This window comes from Scomber japonicus, chromosome 9, assembly GCF_027409825.1.
Source record: "Scomber japonicus isolate fScoJap1 chromosome 9, fScoJap1.pri, whole genome shotgun sequence".
Taxonomy (NCBI): domain Eukaryota; kingdom Metazoa; phylum Chordata; class Actinopteri; order Scombriformes; family Scombridae; genus Scomber; species Scomber japonicus.
The window spans coordinates 26,232,190-26,253,905 of NC_070586.1; the positions used below are offsets into that span (position 1 = coordinate 26,232,190).

The 21,716-nt window shown below is 39.7% G+C and overlaps 3 protein-coding genes across 4 annotated transcripts; 1 reads left to right on the forward strand and 2 right to left on the reverse strand.

The window, feature by feature from the left end:
* Positions 1 to 1,666: 1,666 nt before the first annotated feature.
* Positions 1,667 to 8,042, reverse strand: smn1 (survival of motor neuron 1, telomeric). Its single transcript, XM_053325847.1, has 8 exons — positions 7,862 to 8,042; positions 7,324 to 7,395; positions 7,101 to 7,220; positions 6,820 to 7,011; positions 5,885 to 6,064; positions 2,447 to 2,521; positions 2,196 to 2,303; positions 1,667 to 1,938 (listed from the first exon to the last, which is right to left on the reverse strand). The coding sequence occupies exons 1-8, from the start codon at positions 7,907 to 7,909 to the stop codon at positions 1,882 to 1,884; spliced, it is 852 nt and encodes a 283-aa protein (XP_053181822.1). The 5' UTR covers positions 7,910 to 8,042; the 3' UTR covers positions 1,667 to 1,881.
* On the forward strand, positions 8,008 to 9,882 carry hspb11 (heat shock protein, alpha-crystallin-related, b11). 2 transcript variants are annotated; one of them, XM_053325850.1, is made up of 5 exons: positions 8,008 to 8,250; positions 8,587 to 8,693; positions 9,402 to 9,470; positions 9,571 to 9,614; positions 9,702 to 9,882. In XM_053325850.1, the coding sequence occupies exons 1-5, from the start codon at positions 8,153 to 8,155 to the stop codon at positions 9,792 to 9,794; spliced, it is 411 nt and encodes a 136-aa protein (XP_053181825.1). In that variant the 5' UTR covers positions 8,008 to 8,152; the 3' UTR covers positions 9,795 to 9,882. The 2 variants fall into 2 exon arrangements, with proteins under 2 accessions (XP_053181825.1, XP_053181826.1); XM_053325851.1 differs by having other exon boundaries at positions 8,107 to 8,250; positions 8,562 to 8,693.
* A 4,524-nt stretch (positions 9,883 to 14,406) lies between these two features.
* Positions 14,407 to 20,102, reverse strand: lzts1 (leucine zipper, putative tumor suppressor 1). Its single transcript, XM_053325842.1, has 8 exons — positions 19,872 to 20,102; positions 19,627 to 19,764; positions 17,810 to 17,966; positions 17,317 to 17,705; positions 17,019 to 17,192; positions 16,729 to 16,860; positions 15,386 to 15,580; positions 14,407 to 15,108 (listed from the first exon to the last, which is right to left on the reverse strand). The coding sequence occupies exons 1-8, from the start codon at positions 20,100 to 20,102 to the stop codon at positions 14,560 to 14,562; spliced, it is 1,965 nt and encodes a 654-aa protein (XP_053181817.1). The 3' UTR covers positions 14,407 to 14,559.
* Between the last annotated feature and the right edge of the window lie 1,614 nt (positions 20,103 to 21,716).

Consider the following 21,716-nt stretch of genomic DNA (forward strand, 5'->3'; position numbering starts at 1 on the left):
AATGGGTTTATGTGGAAGCTTTTCTGTGGCAGATTTTAAACCCATCTGGGAGGAGAAGATAGGTCTGGCTTATCAGCCCTTGTTTATAGTGCATATTCTATTTGTAAATCCAACAAACTACATTTTCTCCTGTTACCGTTCCTCTTTCTTTACCCATTTTCTCTCTATTGCCCACACATATGCACACAAAAACAACAAAACAAAAGTGACAGCTACATGAGAATCAAATACAGCAGGCAATACTGGCACAGTCACAGTGGGCTATAAAATGCCGACCAGTCAGCACACAAACAAAGGGACCGCTCTTCACTCAGAAAGCAATGGCTTTAGAGCAGCTGGAGGATGATCACATGGTATAAAAAGCAGGAGACAATCATACTGTTACATCCTAACACAAAACACTATTCTGTTTCTCTCTCTCCCTAACACACATACACACATATGCAGTATGATCAATTGCCCACTAGTTTAGAACCAGAGGAGTGGGTGTAAGCAGGCAGCAAATCACCAGTATTTGAAATATAAGAAACCTGTTTGGCTTCCTTTTCATAGAGCAAAAGCACTACAGGGCCCAGCAGAATGATTGTGGCTATAGCAGCCCACTGTAATTACATGTGGTTTTCTATATTCTAAATATAAACTCACATCCAGTATTTGCAACCGTTGCCCTACTTCCTCTTCTGTTCTTACATTATTAAACCCCAAACATTCCAGGATCTGTTTTCATGGGTGATCAGGGTGAAGATAATAATACAAATTCTGTAGACCCAGTCATCAAGCCAAGAAAGTAATGAAGTTCAGGCTCTCATTTCACAAACATACCATATAAATGAATGCAAGACAAGTATTGGTTTGTATTAATATTACATCGCCCCCATGTTCTCTCTCTAACCTCCAAAGGCCCTTTAATCATTAAAAGTCTGTAACTTTGAGTTGATCAAGTGTAATGGATGTTAAGATAAAATATCTTCGAATGATGTTAACACATTTAAGAATCAGTCTTCATCTATCTTCAGCTGGCCTAATGTCTCATACTATCTGTAGTTGAAACCTTGCGTACTAGCACCCTGAAATATGTACCCATCTGATATGAGTTGAAAAACATCATGATGGATGCGATCCTATATTGGGTGGTGGACGAGGGAGCACCTCAGGGAGAAGGGTGGGCTCAACTGCAAGGCATATCCTGGAATGATACTGTGAATTAACTATGTGGAAAGCACCACAGGGACTAAAGCAGGACTCAAGTCTGGCTTGTAATCAAATTCTTTGCGTGTCAAGAGACACAAGTGCAGAGCAGACACACTAGAAATGGTGAGTCTTCCTCTGCATGGCAGTCATTCTGTAGAGGTTTAAACACCAGCCTATTATGTATTCCTGCCATAGTTTCCTGTTACGTGACTACATTATACTAGTCTGACTTCTGCTGGACAATACTTGCCATTACAACCACATGTCATTGAGGCTGTCACATTCATATTTCTTAAACTAATATCCAGAAAAACAATTGCTTTTTTGTGCTAAGTGGTAAAATAAATGAGAAAAAAAAATTTCATATGAGTGGAAAAAAAGCCATCAGTTCTTTCATTACACATATCATGTCCAATAAACATTAATTTTATGATAGTGTGTCTGTTTGTCAGTATAATAAAAATAATTAACCGAGTTTACAACTGTGCTCCGATAGCCTTTATTTAATTTATTTACAAAGAATACAAAAAAACTCCTCCTTGAACTCAAAGGAGCTACCTGTTCAAATCATGTACAATCCCTTGTTTCCCTTTTGAAACAAGGACACGCATCAGGCACAACAGGGAGGGTGACTGCTGCTCCAGGTGACACCCTGTGTAACTAAAATTGTGACATCTTTTGCTGATCATTTCATTTGTGGTGCAGTTTTGTCCAGTTGGCAGCTTCTTTACGTCCTTGTTTCAACCCCTGTAGAAAAAAAAAGAAAAATATTAATTTAAAATATCTCTCCTTTTAAAAATGAAGGACTCCCACCTGTTATGAAGAGGTGGGTGTTCTTTAAAAAGGTTTTACTTTGCTAAGAAGCATAACAGCAAAAATAGAACAAACTCCTGAAAAGGAGAAAACCTCTAAATAACCTCATACTCTCACTGCCCTTGATTGTAAATAAAAGCTAGAATTCCATTCTAAATCCATAATAAGTCAGCTAGCTTCTGTGCTCATACCAGGTAGTATCCTGTGTGATATCCACTCATGTACCAGGAGATGAGCACGCCACCCAACGCTTCATCATCCACCATGTCAGGGCTCATCGGAGGAGGTGGAGGGATCATCTGAGGTAGAGAAATCACCCAGAGAGAATGTGTGATCAGAAAATTGTCTGTTTGACTTATCATCATACAGGTGCAAATGATAGTTTCTGCTGCAGTATTTGCATTTCTAATCAGCATTAGTGTGAAGATATATTCCAACTCACTGGTGGACCAAAGGGCATCATGGGAGGCCAGGAAGGAGGTACAGGTCCATGACCACCGGATCTCCTGCCTCCACCCTGGTAGAGTAAGAACAAAAGACAAAAAGAGGCTTAAAAACACACTGTGATCTCAATAATACTGAGAACTACCCTTGATAATTTTGCATAACAGAGAGGTTAATGGTTAACCTAAACATTTTGATAGATTTGATCAACGTACATGTACAATGTACTGGAAGGCCCTCCAGAATCTCAGATTACTATTTATCTTATTATGACTTAATACATACAGTACAAGTCAAACGTTTATGAAATAGCACGTCTGGAATCACGATGTAATCAAAAAAGTACTACCACTGTAGTAATCCATATTATTGCAGGAACCACTCAACTGAGTAAAGAGAAACGACAGTCTGTCATAACTAAGACATGAAGGTCAATCAAGCAGGAAAATTTCAAAAACTTTAAGTTGCAAAAACCATCAAACACTGTGATGAAACTGGCTCTTATGATGACCGCCCTAGGAAAGAAAGATGAAGAGTTACCTCTGCAGCAGAGGATAAGCTCATAAGAGTTACCAGCCTCAGAAATCACCAATTACCGGCGCCTCAGATTAGAGCTCCCATAAATGATTCACAGAGTTTAAGTAGCAGACACATCTTCACATCAACTGTTGGGAAAAGACCGTATGAATAAGGCCCTCACAGTCAAACTGCTGCAAAAAAACTAAAACACTAATAGGAGTGATATATAAGAAAAGAGAACTGCTTGTGCCAAGAAACACAAAGAGTGGACATTAAACCATTGAAAGACTGTGCTTTGGTCTGATGAGTCCAACCACTGTGTCTTTGTGAGAAGGTGAACGGATGGCATCTACATGTGTGGTTCCCACCATGAAGCATGGAGGAGGAGGTGTGATGCTTTGCTGGTGACATTGCTGGCAAATTGTTCATATTTCAAGGCACACTTGACCAGCATTCTGCAGCAACACACCATCCCACCTGGTTTGCACTTAGTGGGACCTTTATTTGTTTTTCAATAGGACAATGACCCAAAACACACCTCCAGGTCATGTAAGGGCTATTTTCAATCCAACTTATTCCATAATTTAGGAGCCAACACAGCTTCCACTTAGTTTTAGGCACACTCAGGAGCAGCTGATCAGCTGACCTGAGAGATTGGGTGGGTGTATAATGGCGCTTTTCCACTACACAGTTCCAGCACACCTCGACTCTGTTTTTTTTGCGTTTCCACTAGGGCTAGTACCTGGTACCTGGTACCTGCTACTTTTTTAGTACCTGATCTGCTGAGGTTCCAAGCGAGCCGAGCCGATACTAAATGTGACGTCAACAGACAGCCGGCCACTGATTGGTCAGAAGAGTCGTCGCTGGAAGAGTCATGAGTCGTCCCACACAAGAATCAAACCCGGCATTTTAAAATACCAAGAACAGCGTTACAGCCATACGGCTCAATTTTCTTGCTTTGTGTGTGACAGAAAGCCACATACAGCAGCAAGTATACCATCGCCTCCATGTCCTCCATTGTTTATGTGTTTGTGTCACGTATAAAAAGAAGTCACGGCAGTTTCGCTGAGCCGTGCTATGACCACCCCGTCCACGTTGAGTAGGTACTTCTTTGTAATGGAAAAGGTCATTCCTGGAACCGAGCCGAGTCGAGTCAAGCCGAGTAGTGCTAGAACTGTATAGTGGAAAAGAGCCATTAGGGTGTAGAAGCTCAGAGAGGTAGAGTGGGGCAAGACCATTCAGGGAGTGGTGGAGTGCTGTATGAGGTATGAGATGGCCTGACCTCCACAATCACCCAACTTATGATTCCTTATGGGTTCTCATATATTTCATGTCTTTGGCATTGTTGTTACAATGTATACAACTGTTTAAATTAGGAAAATGTAGATGAATGAATGTGTAGATATGTCCAAACCTTTGACTGGTACTATAGTTGTATCAATACAGAGGGTAGATATATGAACATAAATGCCAATAATGCGTATGGCAAAACAATACTTATGCAATAGAAACACTCACCCTGAGAGGTTGTCTATATGTTTTTTTCCCCATTGTTCACATTATTAATACTTTTAAAAATATATTATATTTGTTTTGTTTTTTTTGGATTCTTTTTATAAACGTGTCATGCACCAGAAGTGCCCAGCCCAAATGGGCTTACATGACACCAAAACAAAAGAAGAAAGGAACAAATAATAACAAATGAAAACCAGATAGACATTACAGCAATTAAACATATAGACCGTCCTGACGCTGTTTCCAGGCTTCAGATACATATTTAGCCAACTTAAAGACATTAGAGTTAAACAGCCAGTCCATTCTGTCATCATCAGAGCACCAGAACATCTCTGGGTTTTTAAACAGACATTTCAGTAAATATTGGAGTTCTCAGTTCATCATACAAGGGACAGTATAAAAGAAAATGTGATTCATTTTCAACTTCATTGAATTCACATAATTCACATAACCTTTCATCTTCCAAAATGTTTTTAAATCTACCAACTTCAAGGTTCAGGGGAAGGATTCCTGTTCTCAGCTGAGCCACTAAGGACCTTTGATTTCTTGATAAGTTTGCTTTAACATAAGGTTCAGGGCCATAATTATGCTTAATTTGGATATATGTTCATAATATGGGCTTTAATAAAATGTCATTTAACCATTTTGTCTCAAATAAAGCAAATAGTTTCTCACTAATTGAGGCTATTGAACAAGTTAAATTATTACTATGTATACTGTAATCCAACCTCTTCAAATAAAGTGAATATTTCTTTAGCCCACAGAGAGCCGTTTAATTTACTCCAAATAAAAACTTTCTTATTGACCCTGTCTTCTGACATATTAAGTAAATGATTCCATAATCTAATCATCTCACATTTACACGTCTAATAGAACCAGGAAGTCAGCCCATGTCACCTTGAACAGCCAAAATCGGAGCAAACTTATGAACACCTAAAAAGGCAGTGAGCGACTCTGTTCTCTATGGAATCTGCAGTTTTAGATTCCTTAAATCCCCAGACCCCTGAAGCATAATTTATTATGGGAGAGACACAAGCATCATAACGTTATGAATAGGTAGTATATCCAACAGTTTTACATATCTTAAACTTATTAACCACAGACCGTAATGCCCTCCCAGCTGAATTTGCTAACAGCTTAATTCCCGCTTCCATCATCATAAACTCATCAAAAATATTTGTATGTAGATGTATATTCCAATCTTACTTCCCCAAAGGTAATATTTTTATTACTTCTTGGAGTGTCTTTTTTTCTAAAATGAATATTATAATTATCATGCATTTTGTATGGCAACTGGACAAAGTTTAAATTAGTTAAATCTCAATTTGACCAGTTTTATATCAAGCAATAGCATTTATGAAAACAGTCAGTTATTTTGTTGGCAGAGAGTCTGCCCTCTTACCTGTCTGAAAGCTGGCATTGGAGGGGGGCCTGGGGGAAACCCAGGGAAGCCAGGAGCCCACAGAGGAGGAGGTTCCCTGTGGGCTTTGGGCTTTTGGGTTTTACTTTGTGGCTGCTGTTTGTGTTGGTTTGGTGTACTTGACCGGTCACTCTCCTCTGTTGAAGATTCTACTTCATTTACCTGAATTACAGAAAAAAAACAGTTTAGCTTCTTTTTTTAAATTGCATTTATTTTATACCTTAGTAATATTGAATTGTGTTAATCGTACATATCCTCAATTGATACAGTGATTACCCACTATTTTATTCACTCTAGAATGGCATATTGAAATAACCACAAAATTGGCAAGGTAACTGTTCAATCCTCTTTTACAAACATACTGTGCAATGTGCAGTGCAGTCAATACCAATTTTACTCAGCAGTTAATATGGATGAAAGCTGAACATTTAGAGTGACCAGTCTAAATTAATGGCATACTCTTTTGTGAATAACAACTGGGGACAGTGCTGCTTTTCTTTACAAGTAAATGTCACAGAGATATTAGAAATACCAGATCTTGCATTCGCTACATGTCAAAATGATTATCATAGAAAACTGACTTTTGTTCGCAGTAAATCCCAAAATATACAATTACTGAAGTATCAACAGACTGAAGATGATGTGTGAAAGGGGCATCCAATGATGAAAATGTAAGAAACCCAATGTCTTTCATTCTAACAGATTGATTTACCATGTCATTTTTCAAAACTTTTAACGCAAATCTACTGTTTGGAAAACATTTGAGTCATGACATTACATTTTTGACATGGCTATTTAGAAGACAGAAAAAATAAAAATATACTATTGAACAAAATCAACTCAAGAGATGCAAGTATATCACTATTAACAGAAGAAATGTTTTCATCTAAAACAAAATAATAACTGCACAACTTTACCTTAGAATTCGTTTCCTCATCACCCTCGGAAATCTCTGAAAGCAAGTCTTCAAGGTTCTGCTCCTCCTCGTTACCATAGTCTGTATAAACAACTATACAAGTTCCCCTCTTCATGTCAATGGAGGAGATGGTGGCTGCATACAGCTGGCCGTCCTCTGACCAGTAAGCATTGCAATAATCTCCAACCTGCCACTGCAACAGAAAGTTGATGTCATTATGACTGAGGTGTAATCATATTATATACAGTACATTGTATTGTAGTATGAGTTCTTGCTCCACACCTCTTTATCTGGCGGTGCATTGGTTCTTTTCCTGCTCTGGTTCTTTTTATTGTTTTTGCGTTTTTTTCCTGGGTGGTTTTTCTTAGAAACTTGCGGTTCATCTTCACCTTTGAGGGCAGTCTGGCACACAGAGCAAAAAGAGAGGAGAATGAACACAAAGCTCAAAAAAAGTTTTTAAAAGTTATACTGCAAAGCACTTATACTGCAAAGGACCAAATTTAACCTTGAATGATGCCACTGCCTTGTCATATGCCTTTATCAAAGCGGTGTCATCCCATATGTCCGAATCGTCACTCTGGAAGAAGAGAAAAACCGAGTTACAGCTTCTGGTGATATGATTTATTTTCTAAAAAGCATCTCCTATTCAATGCAAATCAAGACAAGATATATTAAAAAAAAGAATATGGACTACGGAAGCAAATTTGATATTTTGATAACCTAATTACTGCATCTGACCTGACTTTTGACGTGAGCATGTTTTATCACCTGAACTAAAGAAAAAAGTATGCTAAAGAAAGAGGGAAGCAACACACTTGTGCAGCTACAGCTCAAGCATGCGATGGCTGTTCGAAAACATCGTAATATAATAAGGTGGCTAATGAGACACAGGTATACTTTGGATTTCCTCTTTGTTTGCCACCCGAATTAGTCGATTGGATTGTAGCTTAGCTGGCTAGTTCAGCACCTAAACCAAATCTACAGTAGCGTAGACAGATACACACTTTCTGTCATCTAATATTAAACACTGCTACACGACTCACCTGTCCAGCTCCGCGTGTAAACAGCGCGTCTTTGCATCCGTTCGCCATGTCAAACTGTGTTGCTTTCACTGCTAAGTGCTAAACAACTAAATACTAGCAACGTGCGTCGGAAATAGTGACGTTCATAAAAGCGTGACGTATATCTACTGCGACGCGGCGGTTGGCTTGGCAACGGCGGTAGTTGTCGATTTTATCTACCTACATGACCCAATTACACGACAAATCTGTGTCCATAGTGTGTTTATTAGCCACAAATAGGCATCATAGCCATAGTCTGTGCCGTATGACTCGATGAAGATGATCGATTCCTCTCTAACTTCTCTGGGTGCAAAAGTTGTCGTCGCTACATCCAGCGATGAGAATCACCCACCAGAAAACATCATTGACGGGTGAGTGTGTCCTCTACAATTAGGTACTTTAGGTTATTATGTATCTGCAGTGAAACTTAACGCTGGCTATTCATTAACACTGAGTTGGCTGTTACTGACTCCTAATCACTCCTCAACACTCTCAAACTGAGTATATTTCTTTTTGTCTTCCACTGAAAATAACTTTAAGCACACTAAGCTAATTTTATTGTTACAACGTTTCGACCTCAGTTCACCAAGAGTGGTCAAAACGTTGTTTGGAATGTATCGTATTGGCCTTCTTCTCTGCAATATAGTCAATATATCTATGGCGTGCATTCACCAGACAACAGCTGCTGTTTGTCCCTTTCCACCCAGAAACACTAAAACGTTTTGGATGTCCACTGGGATGTTTCCTCAAGAGTTCATCATTTGCTTTGCTGAACCCACGATGATTTCTGCAGTGACAGTGGACAGCTTCAATGGTATGTGATGGTGTCTTTCAAGAATATGAATAAAAAAACAATGGTTTAGTGAATGGATTAATACAAGCTCTGCTGAGCATACAGTATTGGACTACACAGGATCCAGATTCTAATTCCCAGTAAGGATGCAAACATCAATGAAGAACAAATACTTAAGTATAAGCTTACTTTGATCTCAGATTGGAGCTACATGCAGCCTTCCTTAAGGTCCATGTTGCACCACCTTGTGTCTACAGTAGCCCAGAACAGACAACCCAGATACTGGCCTTCGGGTATAGGGGTATTCATTTGGATGCAATCTGCAACCTCACCACTAGATAACGCTAAATTCTACACACTGGCCCTTTAATTACCAAATCTTTACACAAAGAATCTAGTTTTTTCAGACAGTTAATTTTTTTTCAGGTCAGGTGTTGATTATATGAGTGAAAATGATGTATTGTTTAATGATAAATTGAGTAACACATTTTTCTAGTATATTTGTGTGCATTTATGTCAGTGATGCTTAGAGACAATGGTGCACAACAATTTATTATATTTACTCTCATACTATGATAAATTATATTTTTCTTAAACTATATATATCCATAGTCTATTCATAGTGTTTGGCTCAGTAGTCTTCATTTATAATTGATATTGATTGATTGATTGATTGACATTGATTATGTTGGACTGGACTAATTACATGTTTTTGGGGGTTTTTTGCAGTCAAGCATCTAAAGATAGAAAAGAATACTTCACAAAATGCTTCTAACTTCGAGTTTGTTGGGGAGAAAGGTGAGGATGCTATATTTATGTGTCTGTTACATGTATGCATCTGTGCATTTCTTTTTAAATGCCAAAGAATTGACATTGTGATGAACTACATTTCTTGCAGAACTTGAACATACAGATGGACATATTCAGACCAATGCTGTTCCAGTAAGTTAAAACTGGTATTCTCATGTAAAATGTTTGAATGTATTGAATTAAAAATTAGCTTACTGTTTTTTTCTCCACTTTTTTCAGCTAAATGGATCCAATGCAACCCACCTTCGTTTTATCATCACCTCAGGATATGATCACTTTGTCTCAGTGCACAGAGTTAGTGTACAGGGTTAACACATTTAAATATTCCTAATTAAAGCCCCATGATGTATTTTTGTATATACTATATGGCATCATTATGTGCTCAGTCTGTTTTGATAAGAGACACACACACACACACACACACACACACACACACACACACACACACACACACACACACACCAACATCGTCCATCATGGCAGATTGCTGTAAAAGGGATTGGGAATCTGATACGCTTATTCCATGAATATGTGAAGAACATTGATTTGTAAAATCAATTAATGTACTTTACGTATAAACAAAATTAGTCTAATCATCATAATCTTATCAGCAAAGTTGCAATTGCAGACAAAGCATGTGGATGAAAGCTAAGGTGAGGTTTCTGCCATGTAAATCTGAAGTTTACTTCTACTCATTTCTTGTGTTTATGCTTCATTTATGGGGCTTTTTATGCCATATTCAACTGTTCCTAGTAATTTCACAACCTGATAGTTGGCAAAGCTTCAGAATAAAAGCGTTCGATTGTGATGAATGGAATTACTTACAAAGGAAGTTTCTGTCTGTGTGAGAGATAGAGTTAATTAACTAATTTTGAGCAGTGGAGGCTTAAATTGGCATCCATACAGCACCCCCTCCCCAATGAGCAGAATTTGACATCCCCATAGAAATGGGGAACCATGGGTGATGCAGCTGGGGGGTTGGGTAACCAGATGGTTTCCCAGCCAACCAGCAAGTCTCTAAAGACTGCAGGCCTATTCACACAAAGTACTCAAGCCACCTCCTGTACTTATATCCTACGCACATACAGAGACAGACTCACACAGACACTGACTCCTATCTACCTCCACTGCCATTTCAACTTGTCTGTAGCAAAGGGTTCAGCAGTTTGCGAGGACCCTTTGGGACTCCCTCCCCAATTACTTTGCTGAGTGCGGAGGAGCTTGGGGATTTGCTGAGGCTGTGTTTGCTATAGCTTGGTCTGCATGCGGGGCTCTGAATAAACCAATAAAAAATATGAAATACATGCCTGAGTAACTAGCCCCCTGATATTTTAGAGCAACTAATTGCTCAGGGGTATGGCTGGGATATAGCACATTTGAGTATGTGAGTGTAATGAGTAATGAGGGCAAGGTAGAAACTGATACAGTGTTATTGACTCATCTATTATTTACCGGTATGGAATATTTATTATAATGTTAGAGGTTAGAGTCAGGCATTGAAATGAAGTGCAAACTCCCATTTTGTAGGAGTACAATTAGTTGTTTTTTTTCTCTACCATACTTCAATTTGTGAATTTATTACATTTGTTTGCTGTGAATATGTAAGCACGGATCCCTTTTTTGCATGATGAACAGGTTTGCTGATGCGCCTCCCCATTACTAATGAATTCAGGCCCTTTTGTGCTTGACTGTCAGCCGAGCAGGAGAATCACAGCAGGATATGAGTGCGTTATTATCATGTCACTGCAGGGCAGGGCTAAATTATCGCCCAGTGTCTTCTGATGGCTGCCTAACTGCTGTCCAATCACTGAGACATCTGCTGGACCAAAACTCTGCTTGTTCAGTTCATATAAAGAGATGTATATCACGACCCGTTACCTTCCTAAACAGCCTTTCTGCTACTGCATGCCAAAATTGAAAATGGTAGACTTCATAAAGAAGAATTTAATAACTGTCATAATTAAAATCATTTCAACTACCCTGCTGTTAAAAACATTGGCAATAGCTGCATACTTATTACATTAAGTGCAGGAAAACATTATAGCTGCAAAGGTCTAATATTTATTGTATACAAATGTAGAAGTGACGCTATGGATATTTTGAGCAAGCCACCCCCCCCCCCCCCCCCCCCCCCCCACCATCACTACCACCCTCTATCTACCTCTGTTATTTGCTTTCATGTCCAACCAGCGACTTTGAATTTCTTGTTATCTCCTCTGCGTGGTCCTCCTTTCATGTCAATAAAGGAGCCACATGCACTGACAATGGACCTTAATTTGATTTCAGTTTTGATTTGGTCCAATCAGCTTAGTCATGACAGAAGCTGAGCTGGAAAGAGCCACTGTGCGAGGAAGGAAACACTATCAAAAGGCCAAAATTAGATGATTAGATGGGCTAGGAAAACAATCTTCTCATTATTTAAGTCCAAGAGGAATGCAGAATGATAATAAGGGTTTTACAAAGAGTGCAGTTTAAGACAGTTTGGAGTATATATCAACAGCATTCTTTATTTCTGAGTCAGAATCCAGCATTTGCTTGTGAAGTTGTGTAATAAATAGTACCAAGTGTAAAAAAAAAAAAAAAAAATCTAATACATTTAAAAACTCAGCATATGGTTTATGGTGGTGTGGTTTACTCAATCAGATGTGTTCACCCATTTTCTTTTTCACATGCAGTGCATTAAAGGAGAGTTTTGGTAATTGTTTAAAGCAAACATAATGCAGATATGTCCAATAATGTATTTATGTTAGAACGTAGATACACCTGCTCACTCTCTTCTTTTGGCTAAAAGAGTGTCAGTACAGTCTGTCCTGTGAGATAGATGTCAGATGAACTCTTTTCCAGATAGAACAAATAAAATGGGTAAAACTATTGAATGAGTACTGATGCACAAATGACAAACATTTGCTGCTTGTACCTTGGCCCTGAGGCATTTTTCCTTAAAGTGTGCAAGATTTTCTGTACTTGAGTTTGTATATTTAATTCCTTGACTGCTGCATCCAAGGAGTTTCTACCACTACTGTAGCAGCAGTATTAACAATTCTTATGCAACTTCAATATTTGACCATATTTCTGTGCTAAGACCTTGAGATACCGCTGTAAAACACTTATCAGTCACTTGACTGTGAGTACCGTTGATCTGCGCCTCACCGTAGAGTTCCACTCTGTCTGCCTGCAAATCTCTCCTGACCTGCTGTGGTAATGTAATGTAATGGTGGGCAGCTGAGCAATCTCAGACAGCCTCATTACAAAGATTGCCACACATTCTTGACCAGCAGCGTGTGCATGTTTCGGCCTGACAGTCTATGTGAGCCCCTGAGTACTGCGTGAGTGGGTGGAGTTGTTGAGTAGTTAAACTTTTGCTTCACAAACTACTTTGCCCTTGTGGGAAGTGGAATGGCGCCAAAATAGTAGAGCCAAATGGCTGGGGCTGCTGCTCAGAAGGGTTGTTTGTCTCCAAGTGGAGCATTGCCAGCTAACTCTAACGAAGTTTGATGAACAATGCCGGGAGAGAGATAGACATTGCAGGGAGATCATGATTTTTTTCTTTGTTTTCCTCTTAAAATATTTGTTTTTATTGTATACCGTCCAACCCCCTTAATCTCTCTCTCTCTCTCTCTCTCTCTCTCTCTCTCTCTCTCTCTCTCTCTCTCTCTCTCTCTCTCTCTCTCTCTCTCTCTCTCTTTCTCTCTCCTCTGTCTCTCTCTCTGTCAAACACACACAAAGTGAATCCTAAATTTTGCATTGGCCCTGGGCATGTGTCAAAGAAGATGCTGTTTAACATATATTGCCTGCATTTCTGTATCAGGAATTAACACAACATATTAACACTGGAACAAATGTTAAATTATTTGCATGATGCAGACTTAAGGTTTGCTATTACACAGATCCATGCACACTTAAGAGTATACAGTGATGCTACACTCTATTCTCAAGTGTAATCTCATAATTTAATGTTTGTAGTGGGACCCACAGAAAACAAATTAAGATAATTAGAGCCATAAGAGCTCCAGCCCACCTGGGCCCTTTGTTGAATTTCTTTCTCTCTATTGTCAGTAATTAAAGCACAGAAAATGCTCAAAAATCTCATCACCATAATCTACTTGAACCACAGTCAACCCTTTTCAGAAGTTTCCATTCCTAAAGGAAATGAATTGTTTCAAATAAAGAAATATGGTCAGTGGAATTATGCATATTGTATGAGTGGAGTAATGTCAGGACTCTAATATAGCACCTGAAGACATGAATGTGGTTATTGCCTTGCAAGATTAATCTACTGATCTCTGAAATCTTGAATTTGTACACAATACTGATAAAAACATACAGCCAGTGCAATAAAATCTTTTGATTGCACTATTGTTGCGTTTCCAGTGTTGAATTGAATTTAAGGGCAAAACACATTTTTGACACATAACATGACTTTAACGTGTATTTTGAAGTGGAATTTGTTTTTCATTGGCGTGGATATAACAAATATTCACATCATAAAACATGTGTGTTCTTTTGGAATGCTAAAAAATAGAATAAAACGTATTTCCATGCACACACCCCTTAAGAAGAATGGGCAGTGTCTGACAATATTGTTATGTGGACACACAAGACCAAGTAAATGAAGGTTTAGGAACTTAGACTCACAATAGATGATATATCACTGTCATTGTTCATGCTGGTAGGGACAGGTGTTAAGCCGCTATTATGCTTATCATGTGTTACCATCAGACATTTATCACGAAACATGTAAATCAGCTGTTGCCTGGACAGTATTGATGAACAACTAACAAATAATGTTTCAGCTGCATGATTTGAATAAAGAGGGATCCTGTTAGACAGTATGGTAAAAATAAAATGTAAAAAATATCCTCTTTTGAAGATAAAATAACTTAATACTTACTCTTGTACAAGTAGAAACAGTGTAATCACTAAAAGAGTTGCACATTATATTAAATAACTCTACTATATCGATAGTCCAGTGGCTGTTGTGTAATGTCTCTTGGTTCGTGCAAACATGTAAATTTTCGTGGTGAAAAAGTTAGTGCCAGTATTCTTTATACTGCAAGCGTGTTGGTGAGTTTTCTTCTCAAATCTCTGTGGCGATAACATCGTCATATGTCTGTAACCCTGAGCTGTAGTTCATGTCCATGCCGAGCTCCGTCCGGCTTTCCAGCTCAGCAGTAAGCTCCTTCAGGATCCTCTCCAGATCCTGGTTCTTCTTGTGCATCTGCAGGTAGTTGATCTGGAGCTGTTTCTGGTACTTTATGACCCTGTCTTTCTCCTTGTTCCATGTCTGCCTCTCCTGCTCAAAGTTGGTGGCCAGCCTTTCCTGAGCATCCTTCTCCTCCGTGAGCTGCTGCTTTAGTCTCTCCACTTCTTTCTGGAGGGATTCTGTGGAGGTGTGTCTACTGGTCTCGTCCTCCTGGCTCTGGATGGGGGACTCTGAGCCTTGGATTAGTCCTTCCGAGGCCTGACCCTGGGCTTGGGCCTCAAGTTGCAAACTGTGTTGCAGTCGCTGCTCCTTGGCCATGGCCAGATCTTGTTTCATTCCCTGGATGTCTTTTTCCAGTTTGCCCACTTTCTCTCTCAGCAAATCAGCCTCGTTCTTCTTACGCTGCAGTTCATTTTGGCACACCTGAATTAAAAATGGAAAACATTTAGACAGGCATTAATTAAGGAGAGCATTTTGACTGATATTATTAGTCTAGTCATGTGAAATGTCAAGTAAGCTCTCTTATTAGGCACTGTGATTATATAAATCTGCCAAAACATTGAAAACAGCCTGAAGGTCATAGCTGAGTGTAATAGCAGGTATCCTTTCATTTCACATCTTACGAGCACTGTGTGGGCATGTTAGTCACATCTAAACTCAGTTGTGCAATGGATTGTCATTCAATCAGCAAAAGATTAACCTCAACGTCTCTGGTGCGAGAGTGGAGCTTGTCCCCGTGGTCTTTATTCTGTTTCTCGAGCATCTCCGTCTTTGCTGTGATTTCCTTCAGTGACACCCTGAGGCCAACTATCTCATTTAGCTTGTGGCCGACGTCTGCCTGGCAGTCTCTCAGTTGCTGCTTCAAGAGTGAGATCTCCCCTGCTTTCTGGCACACCTACATTTGGACAGAAAGAATTATAAGATTAAACAGTCTTATATTGTGCTTTATTTAAATACCCCAATGGGGCAGTTAAAGGAAACCTCCAACTTTGGAAACTCTTACATATCTTCTCATTGTCATTTTCATTGTTCTTCAAGTGTTTTGTTATTTTGATATATTTATGTCCACCCTGCCTCATATACATTTTGCAGTTATGGATTTTGTGCATTTCCCATAGTGACAGCTCTCAGAAAAGGAATGTGAACCTGTTCAATCTTGTGCTCACTGTGGCATAAACGTTTGTGAATAATAATAGTACAAACCCCTGTTGAGCAATTTTTAGGGACATGAATTATTAAATTACATTCCTATATCAGTAATGGATGGGGAACACTACTTTCACATTTGCATGCCAAAAGTAAGATAATAATTCAATAATCCAGCATACAAGACCAACATTAGCATTAATTTGAAGCCACCTGTCAATATTCATTCTCCTGTTAGTTAAATCTGCTCACGTCTCCACCGCAACTCAGGAGTTGGTGGTCTACAACTAGTCGCAAGTCAGTAGCTAACTCTGTTTGTCCACTGTTTGGAGCTAGGTAGGTAGTTGGTAGTTTACAAGAGCTGATGACAGCCGCAAGATTAAAGCAAAACAAAGAGCTGAAACGTGCAGAAATGCTCTCATGAAAGAGCTAAAGGAAACTGTGGAGTAGGGTGATTACTCTCTGTATGTTCACCAGTATGAATGACCCTTGTCAAATTACACATTTCATTTGATCCATTACTAATATATATTTTTTTTTTTAAACTTTAGAGCAAATGGTCTGGATAGGAGTTATAAATGTGGGTACATGGAGAGAGCTACAGTGGCAGAAAAAACAAGTGGTTTTTCAAAGTCATGATTCAGACATTCAACACCGTGGACTACTAAGGCAAATGTCAGTGGAGAAGCTGGTATTTCTTAACCTTTTATGATGGATTCACCTTTGTTTTTTGAACATGATACAAAATGGTGGAAAATGGTGGATTTTTCCTTCAGTGATGGATGAACATTATGTTCCCACAACAAGCAACAGTCTTCGGGGTTGTGCCAGATTATGTTGTGAGCTACAGCGTTTCAAATCCAACTGATATCACACATGCTATGACTCATGACTCACCTCCCACTGTGTTTCCTCGAGTGTTGGAGCAAGCAGTGTGCTCTCTGTCTCGTAAGACCTCAATCTGAGCTCAACAAGATCCTTCTCTCGGGTTAGTTCTGAGATGTCCTCTTGGAGCCTGTCCTTCTCTGCCTGTGTAAAAATGTGGGTCTCATATCAGTAATTCATGCAATTGTGCAAGTTATGGTAAATCTGATGTTTTTTTCTCAAATGAAATGAAGGTACAATGTTATTTGATTCATTTTAAAAGAGAAGGCAAGTAGGATGATAAGAAAAGGTAGTGGGCTGACCTGGAGCTGGCTGACCTGCAGCTGCAATGCTTGCTGAGTTTTTGCAGCAATCTGAGACACTTGTCGTAACTTGGTGGAGCATCGCTGCTTCAGTCCTTCCATCTCCTCAGCACAGTACCTTTGCCTCTCTTCAAATAGCTGGCAGGTGTCTGATTCCTTCTCCTCAAAACTCACCTGTTGTAAAATGAAGACATCTCAGTAAATATACTCAAACAGTAATGTACAGTCTTTTACAACAGACAAATAGATCCTGATTAAGAGCATATGCTGTTTTTTTAGTTGCCTGTCAGCATGGTACCTGTAGCTCCTGCAGTTCAGTTTCTCTCTCCAGCAGTCTTTGTTCCAAATTTTCAATCAGTGACTCATCTGGAGTAATAGGGGACCGAATCCCACCTGCAGTTTCAGAGAGAGGGCTTGGCTCATCTGCAGAAGCAGAGCCAACCTCCCCATTAGCCTTTGATGCCAACCCTACGCTATTTAATCCAGCCCTGTAGCTACAGTCAGGGTTTGCACTATTTCCATTGACCCATGGAGGGAAATTGGGTTGTGGTCCCTTGCTGAGGCTGTTTGCAGGAGCCGAGCTTCCATCACTGTGATTGGCAGGGCCTGCTGAAGCACTTAGGCTCCCACTGGTGCTGTGGGTGGGAAGGCTAGACATAGAGTTACGTCCAGAGTCAGAGAGAGTCCCTGAAAGGAAAAGAGATGATGTATTACTTTAGTGTCATTTGGCATTCAACCCAAAATAATTCAATGTTAAGGTAACAGTTTATCAATACAGTATAGATGAAGACCTGAGAGGGTATCTTGTTTATGTCTATTGTCTGGACTCCTTGCTTTCTCCAGTGGGCCGAGGATGTGGTCCAGGCTGTCATGCCCTGAGGAGGTCGTACTCCTGGGAAACACAGGCTTGAAGGCAGTGGAACGGACCAATGACTTCTCAGCAGTGGTCTAGAAGAGTGAAATGACACACAGTCAGGGATGCTCTTCCCTATTCTTGGTTTTTATATTCAGAGCCTCCTCTTAGCTGACAACCTAGCAAAAGTCCTCTTATACTGTTGCAGAGAGTACAAAGAGCTGAGGATGAGTCACATTCTAAAACTTGAAAATTACAACTGGCTTTTGGCTGAGATAAATACTGTCACGTGCTGGAAGACTGTACAAATGAAAAGGATAGATTTTTTTTTCCAATCATGTCTTTTCATATTAGAAATAGAACCACTGAAGCGTGCAGAATTGCCTCACTACAAGCTGGCAGTATTAAAAGCCACACAGCAGTAGTTGCAAGTAAAATTCACTGTCATAAGAGAGAAAACTCATTTCCAAGATGAACTTATACCCCACATGCCTCACCTGTGCTGTCCAAGAACGTCACAAGCTGCACTATACTTCCCCTCCTTTCTGTCCTCCTCTCCTCCCCTCTGCATCCCACATCTCTCCCCCATGTGCTGTCTGGGGGAAGATGAATAGCCCTTTTCTGTGATATTAATAATATGAGCTACTGCTGAAGTGTAGAGGTAAAGCTTGTGAGCTCAGCATTCCTTCTCACTGACTTCATGACTGGGATGTGGCATGCCTTTCTCAGTTTTTTTCTTTCTTTCTATCCCTCAAATTCTCTTTGGCCCTCTCTCTCTCTCTCTCTCTCTCTCTCTCTCCCTCTCACTCTCTCTTATTTCTCTTTTTTATTCTCTGCTCTGTCTCTTTTAAAGCGGCTTTCTGTTCCTTTACAACGACCCCCCCCCCCCCCCCCCCCCAAAAAAAAAAAAGGAATAAAGAGCTATTGAAGGAGAGACTCAGTTTGCCTACATATTCTTGGCACAGAAATGACTTCTCATAGAAGATCAAGGCATTCTTAGATCATTAATCTAGGAGGGGGTGATTAATAAACTGGGAAGGTTCAACACAGGTTATGAGGAATGGCTGCTACCTATTAAACTACCTGCTGCTGTGCATGTTTTATCCTGTACTTCACTGTGAAGCTTCTGTCTGGAGCGGTTATGCTGTATGACTTGTTAATAGTTTTAAACATAGCAACAGTTTCAGTCAAGCAAAGGCACATTTTATAAGGCTATGATAATGACCATTAATAATGAAAGTGTGTATACCATCTTTTAAACACACACAAAAACCAGAATGTCATTAATATCTACATCTAATATTCTTAGTTTGGGAAATTTACACTAAAAATGAAGATATACCACCAGCGGCCAGTTAGGCTAGCTTAGCACAAAGACAGGAAACATAGGAAAACAACTCGCCTGGCTCTTTCCAAAGGTAACAAAATCCAACTGCTACCAGTATCTGTAGTTTGTTCAGTACTGTGTTCACTAATTAGTCATCTTTAAAGGTGCTGGTAGGTGTATTTTGTTACATATGAAGAGATCTAGTGATCTCTAGTTCCTGTCTTAATGCTTAACTAAGCTAACCTGCTGCTTTTGGTGGCTTCATGTTGTCTAATGCAATAAAAATATGCTCATCTAACTTTCAGAAAGAAAGGAATGATTTTCCAGACTGCCAACCTCTTTAAAATTAAAGCTTTTGGTTAAAAATGAAATAATGTTTTAATTATTGTTTAAATCATGACAGAATAAATAATAGCCAGTTTTCTAACCCTCTCAGTCATTTTCCCTGTCATAAGCAGCAGTTTTGTTTGCAGTCGCCCGTCTGATTCCCCATCTCTGTTCCTTCGACCTGCATGTTCCTCCATTGGTCCTCCTCTGTGGTACACCGACCTTGGTTTATGGCCCACCTTATATGGAACAGGACATGTTAGCCAAAAAGCAGTGCAATATTTGTTATTATGTCTTTACTTAGTGGAATATTATGTACATGTTATTTGAAAGCATGTGAACTGACCTTGATGTAAAAAAAATCCTCACTTCGTCCTGAACGGGAATATGAGAGGCCTTTAGAGGGATGAGTGGATGAAGTCGAGCCCTGACTAAAGCCACACTTCAATAACCCATCAAGGCTGCAGCCTCCAGACTTTCTACTGTGGTTTGTTCCCCTTTTTAACCTAAACTCGGATGCCTTGCAGTGTTTGCTGTCGAGGCTGTTGCCGCTGATAAGGCTGCTGACGCTACCCATGGTCCTGCAGGCATAGGTGAGGGAGTCCAGGTGGTGAAGTCACACAATAATGGAGGGAAGACTTGACTCATGACCCCAGAGAAGTACAGTCAGTAGCCAATCTGCAAAACAATATGACAGCGATTAAATACAGACAATATAGTTTAAGAATGTTTTTTTATGAATTAACTCAGAATGCCATACTTCCCTCTAATGCAAATTGTCAGTTTTTCTTTTCTTTTTTTTGCATTTTTTATTTAACTTCATTGTTTTCCTGTTCAGTCCAGACATGCACTGTGAAGCAGGTGTGCTCACATTTGCAAAACAAACACACTGAAAAAAAGTCCATCTTGGCACTCTGCCTGGCTTTGTGTGTCTAGATTTATGGCTCGACCATTGAATTTGACAAATAACCCTTTGGGCACCCTTCTTCTAAACAAACTGGCAATTAGTCTACTTACTGCCTACTCAACACTTGGCTGGTGCTGCCATCTGAATAATACTGTGCAATCATTTTGTATTTGCTGTTGTACTTGAGACCAGTACTGAGACAGACAACACAGACATATGCAAGTTTTAATAAAGTGAGTAGCTGGAATTATGATAGTTTGGATTAAGGATACAAAACATGGATGCATTTCTGTTGTTAACATTCTAACTTGTAATCAGACATGTATTCGCAGAGGTACTAGTGATGCTCTCTATTCACTGCCCCCACCTCCCTTTAAAAGGCAACTGACATCCCAGATGTTACTAGCCATGATCTCTAAACCACAGGGGAAAAGTCCTCTCACTACTCCATACCAGCTGATCAGGCCTGTGGGCTGCTATAACCACCAGGACCCCAGCCTTTAAACTGTTTATAACAGCCATAGCAACAAAAGCATGTGACTAACAGCATTATTGAGGTTAATCCATAATTATTGGTTGCACAGGGGTGTTTGTAAGATATACACAGCTGTCAGTGTGATTCTTCCTGAGGGTGATGGGCATTCTGGAAGTGAAAAATCAAGAATGACGGAGGGAGCATTGATCAAGCCTGTCACTTTTCATGGACCAGGAAACAATTATAAGCTGAGATGAGACATGAGCAAAATAGATGTTTCATGACGAGGAGGATAATGGATGCATCAGAGTCAGGCAGCAAGTGAGACAGAGTAGCATGCATAAAGAAGCAAGAGGCTCACTGTAGAAGGAAATAAAAAATCTGACAGCTACAGCCTTTAAGGTGAAAATTGGAAAGGAAAGATAATCCTAAATTGCATGAAGCCTTCTAATCATTAAAAGAATCATACTGCTAGTTGGAAATCTTCCATTGTGGCTTCAGTTTTGATTTTCTTCTTCATTCATGATATAATTCAATTCAGAATATATTTTACAAAGTAAACAGCTGAAATGTAGAGTAATGGTATATGATGTTGAATCTGTACCTGCACAAATGCAAAGCAGTCCCCTGTGCCACTGATGTAAACAGTCCCTGACACATCTGTGACTGCCTCTATTCTGCTGTGCCTGGATGCCTGCTGCTAAATCTAAACCCCAGCCTTCACTATCACTCTCAGATATTAGCATCCACCACTGACATGGGACTGAAATAATGAAACAATAGATTTTACTTACTAAGCATCAATCTCT

Excerpts from the sequence above, each read along its gene's own strand:
- smn1 (XM_053325847.1), bottom strand. The coding sequence starts at position 7,909 with ATGGCGAACGGATGCAAAGACGCGCTGTTTACACGCGGAGCTGGACAG. Across the intron at positions 7,221-7,323 it reads AGGCAGTGGCATCATTCAAG|ACTGCCCTCAAAGGTGAAGA; the intron begins GTTAAATTTGGT and ends TCTGTGTGCCAG. Across the intron at positions 1,939-2,195 it reads ATCACACAGGATACTACCTG|GGGTTGAAACAAGGACGTAA; the intron begins GTATGAGCACAG and ends TTTTTTCTACAG.
- hspb11 (XM_053325850.1), top strand. The coding sequence starts at position 8,153 with ATGAAGATGATCGATTCCTCTCTAACTTCTCTGGGTGCAAAAGTTGTC. Across the intron at positions 8,694-9,401 it reads GACAGTGGACAGCTTCAATG|TCAAGCATCTAAAGATAGAA; the intron begins GTATGTGATGGT and ends GGTTTTTTGCAG. Across the intron at positions 9,471-9,570 it reads CGAGTTTGTTGGGGAGAAAG|AACTTGAACATACAGATGGA; the intron begins GTGAGGATGCTA and ends CATTTCTTGCAG.
- lzts1 (XM_053325842.1), bottom strand. The coding sequence starts at position 20,102 with ATGGGTAGCGTCAGCAGCCTTATCAGCGGCAACAGCCTCGACAGCAAA. Across the intron at positions 17,967-19,626 it reads CAGGGAAAATGACTGAGAGG|ACCACTGCTGAGAAGTCATT; the intron begins GTTAGAAAACTG and ends TCACTCTTCTAG. Across the intron at positions 17,706-17,809 it reads TAAACAAGATACCCTCTCAG|GGACTCTCTCTGACTCTGGA; the intron begins GTCTTCATCTAT and ends TTTTCCTTTCAG.